Genomic DNA, 6560 nt, shown 5'->3' with positions numbered 1-6560 from the left:
GCGCGGCGTGGCCCTCCCGCGCGCTCTCCCTGCGGGAGGCTGTTCGCCACGGTGGGGCGGAGGGCAGCGCTGGCGAGCCCAGCCCGCTGCCGACGCGTGCGGCGCGCCTGTGACCCAAAGGGAAACGCGGGCTACTTACTTCCTTTCTCCTCTGTACCACTCAAAGGCCGGAGCAGGAACTCCTGCGCCTTCACATCTTATCAGGCCATTCCCTCCAAGCATCACACCACTGGACTTAAGTTCCTGAATTGTGGGGGCAACTGAAAAAAATTGTAAAATAGATATTTGAATATGAATACGGAGACTGTTACCTCTGTTCCTCCTGAGCGCGTTTTACGTTGCTCTCGGTCTGGCGCACGCTCCCCAGCCCGACTCGCGTTCCCCTCGCCTGCTTCCAGCCGCGCCACGATCACCCCCGCAGCGGTTCCCGTGCAGACCTGCACGTCTGCCTACACCCGAACCGACCCACGGGGGACTGCTGATCGCACACTGAGAAATGCTTTTTTTAAGCCGTGCTTTAATTAGTGACTCAGTGCAAAGCATGCCCGTGGAGCGGCGGGCCRGGCGGACGCCGGCCCGTGGCGGCTCGGGGAGGCTGGCTCCGAAGGCGCCGTCGCCCTCGCGCCCCTTCTCCCCCAGCAGAAGGGCAAACTTACCTTCACGGCCACGAAAGCGTCCCAAACCCCACAGAGCGAGCATGACTTTCCCAGCATTACACTGGATATAGATTGTTTCAGCAAATATCCTTTTTTTTTTTTCTTTTAAATAGCAAACGTTTTAAATTTACAGCTATGGCTATAATATAGGAAGCGACTGTCAACTGCTCCAGTTGCCACAGAAGTCCAACTGTAATGTTCTAATAAAAAGCAACATATTCCTTGGGAAAGAGGTTAATAAAGGAGAGGAGACCAAACCATTGCCTTCTTCCTGCAATTTGTAAGAAAGTTTCTACTTTTAGAAAGTAATTTATGTGCATCATAAAACGCTATAAAAACAAACCTACAGAACTTATAAATAAAAATCTGTTTATATTTTCCCAAGCAGTTCTCCAGATGTTGCTTTAAGGTGTTTGTGCACCTGCAAAAGGCTCGTTCCTCCTCAGCCCCGGCGCGGGCCGGCCGGCTGCGCTCCCGCGCSGCGCTCTGACGGGGCCGCGGCTCGAAAGCCGAGGCGCCCGCCTGGCGCCGACGGGGTGCCCCGGGTTCAGGGGAGCCCGGCGGGCGGCTCGGAGGGGGCAGGACGCCGAGCCGCTCCCCCTGGCCAGCCCTCCCCGCAGAGCTTGCCCGCGCCGGGGCACGCGGCGGCGCCTCGGGCGGCAGCAGCCGCCCCCGCAGCTTCCTCTCCCAGCGATCACACCGAAGAAGCCCACACATCTATCCGCTCCCCGCAGGCGGCACCAACATTTCAAGCGCATGATAAACCTGTAACCAATTTGCCAGGCTCCTTCCCCAGAATTTAAAATGCATGCCCAGTATTACGGAAAGCTGCTCCAATGCATATGGGAAGAAAACAAGCTTTTTTATTGTTTCAACAACGTTGCTCCTCAAAAATAACCCGGGATGTATAGCCCTAAGTCGTCCTTGCGAAATGCAGCAGTGCGTGTGGCCGAGGACTGGGTAAAACAGCTTTGCGCGAGACACCTCACGCGGAGGACTCCCAAAGCTGGCCTCCTGTCAAGCTTTTGCGCCCTTCCTATTTAAAAAAACAATAACAACTGTGCACTGCACGTTCCTCTGTGGCAGAGCTTCGTCTTTGTAAACAACCTTTTCTCCTCCGCACGAAGCACAGCAGGAGGCTGCCAGCGCAGCAGCCGCTGCAACCCGACCGGCCGCGCTCACGAGGCGAGGCGTTTGCCCCRCTGGCGCCTGCTTCCCGGGCGAGCGGCGCCGCGGGGCCGCCGGGTGCCCGCACCCCGTGCCTCGTGCCTCGTGCCCCGCACCCCGCGCGGGCGCCATCGCTGACTTAACAACATGCGTTTTTCCCCACGACTCCTYGGATTTTCTGTGGCATTGCTGTCAACACAGGATTGCCCGTCCTGTACTTGTGCAAATAACGAGCCTGTGTGTGTATACTAGCTCACATCTGCCCTTTGTTGGTTATATTTTATTTTTTACAACCATTCTTCAGTTTTTTGATATCATTTTCAGATGCTGTCTGCTCCGAAAGGCAGTTCCCTAGCCCCTACAAKTGTACAAGCAAAGGCTTGAGTTCTGGAGAAAGACAATTTCCAGAAGTATCACCCTCAGACTTTGCACCTCGTCTGCTCGCCTTTTAATGTTTTAATACATGCAGAACCTCTCCAGCAATAAATTTAAAAATAAAATAATGATTCATAAAAATACACRGTTTGGCAATGTTTTTTTCATCTGTACAAGAAATCACTCAAATATCAAGTTATTCTAGTCATAAAAWTTCAGAGTAACTTTTAACAGAGGTCTGCAGGCGCTCAAAGCAGCAAGCAAACCCGAGCGGTTCCCCCAAGCGCCGCCGCTTCCCACAGGTGCGGCGGGAACCTGCCGCCCCGGGCCAGCCTGCCGGCCAGCACCGCGCCGCGGACCGCGCTCCGGCTCGGGCCGCGGCCCCTCCGCGCGCGAGCCGCACCGTGCTGCCCGACAGGGTGCCTGGCAGGACGAAAAACTCTGCTTGTCCACAGTTAGTGTGCAAAAGTCACAAAAAAACCAATATTCTCTGCTCTAAGAACCCCCTGACATTACAGCACAAAACTGAAGACAGCTTAAAGTCACCTTTCTCTTRTATTTTTCATTGCCAGGTTCTTCCTTGTTTTCCAGTATAAAGAAAAACTGTGCAATGCAGGCACATTTCTGGTGGACAGCTTAGTAATGTGCTGCCAAGAGCCTATCCGATCCTCCGGCTTTCATTATCGCGGAAGACTGAATAGCTCCAGACAAAATTAGAGCTCTAAATACCTGCTGCTTCTGGTTGTCAAGGTTTGTTCTGGAGAGGAAACAAGACAAAGACACGCTAAAAGATCCTCAGACCTCGAGCTATTTCATGTATTTTTAAAATGTTTTCCCAATTAGTCAGCAAAGACTCAGTTTTGAGAAGGCATTCATAGTTCGATCTTCTCATCGCTGCCCCTCTCGCTGAAAGGCAGCACACGGGAACAGTCCGGATTCTCACGGGCTGCGTTTTCTCATGCGTAACAGATTTTGAGGTGATAGTAACGAGAAAGGGTATCACGTGGATCTAAATACAGGCGGCTCGGCAAGAGGAAGCTCACCCGTACRCCAGCGAGCGCTCTCGTGGTTGGAAGCTCAGCGCTGCCTCTCGCGGACCAGCCCCGCCGCCGGGATGAGCGGGCCCCTGCGTGCCAGCGACGGGCACCCGGAGCCGAGGAGGGTTCTCCTCGGCACCATCCCCGAGCTCCTTAAACCGAGGYGGCTCCCATCCCGCCACCTCGTTCCCTTTTCCCAGGCGCCCTGCCCCGTGCTCAGGCTGCAGTCAAGTTCTCTCCTCCACGAGGAGACKCAGTTCTCCAGCTGGGCGCACACAGGTCTTCAGCAGCTCCTTTYCCAACCCCAACGCTCTTCCTCTTGATCCCTAAAACTTCAGCACGAGCTGCAGGACAGACTGCTGAACCGGCCACAGTAACCCAACAGCCCTGCCGCAGACGGGCAGTTCCCCGCAGCCCTCCTGCCCGCCTCCTCGGGGCTTTGCGCCCACCACCGCTGACACGCCGTTTCCACCGCGCGGGCGGCCTGCCGGCGCCCGGGGACCCCCGCGCCGCGGCCGCTCGCCCACCTGCTGCCTCCCCGGCTCCGGGCAAGCAGCCGCGCCGGCGGCCGCGGACTGTCCCGCGGGAGCGTGCCGAGAGCAACGCAGCCTGGAAGAGGGGACCGCGTGGCGCCATCGGGGAAACAGTCCTGCGCGTTCAGCCGACGGACTGCAACGCCGGACACTAGCAGGTGCCTCGGACGCATCTCGAGGCCACAGCAGGTAATAGATGAACAGACAGGCCCACGTTTAAGGGCTGGACAAAGGTTTAAAAGGATAAAAATAAAGAGTAGCTTTAGTAGAGAAATGCAAAATAAACTAATTACAGCTGGAAAAATCCTGCGGAAGTGGGAGAAGTTTCGGTGAAAGATCCTGTACGAAAGCTTCTGGGCTGCACAGAGCCGTCGGGCAAGGCAGGACCTCGGCAGGTCGCCCTGTAAATGCCACGGCCTCCAAGCGAGGAGCTTCCCGGGTTGGCAAGGAGGAGAGGGGAAGGGCGCGGGCAGGCTGCCCAGCGCGCGCAGGGCGCCTCGTTACAACAGGGGCGAACGCCGAAGGGCGCAGAGCCCCCACCCGCACCTCCTCCGCGGTGGCGACGCACGTCGGATCAAGCCCTGGCCTCCCCTGGCGGACGAGCCCCCGACGCTGCTCGGCGGCTGGCTTCCGCCCCGACCACTCGCATTTGCTTGCGAATTTCTGGGGGAACAGGTAAAACAATACCCGAAACACGCTGGCATTCGGACAGCCAGAGAAAACACACAAACACCCCTCTAGCTGGAACAGGTTTCATCTTTTAACATTTTAATGAGCTTCGGGACTTTCATGCATATTAGTTATGTTGCCCTAATTACTCATTATAATTCTAATGTGCATTTTATATTTAATTACAATGCTTATAAAGATTTGGTATGGACAGTAAATTATTATAACTAGCATGTGCATGATTATTATGAGCCGCATTTATTAACTTTTACACTAGCATTCARTGCTGGTAACTTTTAATTTCACCTTTGTGATTAACCATATTGTCTGATTAAACTAACATTTTTGTGGCATTAATTGTAAATGTCACGAAAAGTCTCTTATTTTTCTAGTTTTCATCAGATTTTAATCTCACATCCTTACCTACTCTTTTGTTAGCAAAATTGCTCTCTAATGTGTTAAAATACAGGCCTCCAGACAAGAAAATAGGCTTTCTAAGGTCTGTTGACTTAGAAAAAGAGATATGGGCAATTTTCAAGTATTTTTTTTTTAATATATTTATCATTTCTTAGCAATAAGATAAATTTTTACATGTGAAACAGCATTGCCTACACTTCACATAATAAAGATGGTCTTTCTGATAATCCATCAAGACTCTAATTTTTCTAACTTGCTCAGAGCAGCAATGCTGGCCACTGTGAAACCCTACACATTCCCAAATAACTGGGAATTCTGGATTCTTAAATGCCTCTTCGTATCACAAACTTCTCCAGTACTTGTCAATATTTGAGAGACAGATCTTTAACGATCATCAGGCTAAATAATTACAGAAGCTTATTTTTAATCTCTTCCCAATGACTTACCAAAAAATACCTAATTCAGCAGGATCTCGATATGCAAGTATATCTGTATCTCATATTGCGTACATAAAATTTAAGTCAGAATTCAGTTTGCCACTTGCATTTTCCAGGTGTGATCCAACTATGATGAAAGACAACATCTCTTCTGTGCTTTTCCCCTTTCTATTCAGAATTTAACTTCACAAAACAATGTCCTTTAAACATTTAAATTAAATAATTAAACAACTGTTTAAAAAACTGAAGCTGACTCTCAGAGGAGGAGCACGGTTTCAAGCAGTCCTTCAAACCGTGCAGCTGAGAAGCAGCTCTGCAGGTTGCAGAGGATACCGGAATTTCCTGAAAYGGGAATCTCCTTCAGCTGTGGCTAATGGATTGTATTAGAACAGATCATAAAGTCACCGATGAAACTATCACGCAATAAATTTTCCGAATATAAAACCTCCCAGTGCTAAACAGAGAGGAAAGCTTAAAACCTGCACATAACTGTTACRAAGAGCCCCCCTTCCTAACACCAGRAAACACTTACTGAATAAGGGGCCAGTGCACAGGAATTCTTAACACCTGCTTTGAGAGGATTTAAGTGACAAGAAAGCAGAGGAAACAGATTTAACAACACCTCCAAAGAAGCGCACTGCAAACGCCCCGGCCAGTTTACATTTAAAAACGTAAGCAAGTACGTAAGCTAGTACGTGTACGAACAGGCCGAAGGACGACTTCCCGACTCCGTCCGCCCGATTTTATGCTACTGTTTCTTCTATTTAAGCCCGTCCATTTTGGAGCAGTTTTCCTAGCTGTCTTCCCTTTAAGGTTGCCCTGTACATGTGTTTTTCCCTCCTGCTAACGGAGATGCTCTGATGCGGGAGCAAAGCCCAGGCGCCTGCTCTGCCCCGCGCGCTCTCCCTGCCTGACGTCAGCCGTGGTGGGAATCACGCGTGCACGGCAGAGACTCGCCCCACTGAGCAAAACACCCCCTTCCTACAGCTTTCTTACACTTGTGAAATCATCCGCACGCACGACCGTGCGCGGCACTTGCTATCGTTATAACGGAGCCGAAATGACTGTTCTACAGCGGATGAGCTGAAGTGAAATACAAACGCTTCTTCCTTCACCAGACYGCTCCGCAGCCACGGCGTCTGCACGGGCGAGCCTAGCACCCTCCGTCCCCGCCGGGTTTGTGCGCTCGAGCAGGGGGCTGACGGCGTCGCCCGAGGCTCCCGCGGCGCCGGCGGGCCCGGGAGCGCCCTTCCGCGCGCCGCCGCCAGC

At 52.3% G+C, this 6560-nt stretch overlaps 1 protein-coding gene across 1 annotated transcript in view; it reads right to left on the bottom strand.

Moving 5' to 3' along the window:
* Positions 1–6560, bottom strand: part of NEGR1 (neuronal growth regulator 1) — a 134333-nt gene that overhangs the window by 50637 nt on the left and 77136 nt on the right. Inside the window, exon 4 of the mRNA XM_085306349.1 lies at positions 140–260. Within this exon, the coding sequence (XP_085162475.1) occupies positions 140–260 (121 nt within the window). The remainder of the gene's footprint in view (positions 1–139; positions 261–6560) is intronic.

The sequence above is a fragment of the Rhea americana genome, unplaced genomic scaffold (assembly GCF_003343005.1).
Source record: "Rhea americana isolate MKP2758 unplaced genomic scaffold, rheAme1 scaffold_239, whole genome shotgun sequence".
Lineage (NCBI taxonomy): Eukaryota > Metazoa > Chordata > Aves > Rheiformes > Rheidae > Rhea > Rhea americana.
The sequence above is the reverse complement of the archived record's forward strand: the minus strand, read 5'-3'. Positions and strand labels throughout refer to the sequence as shown.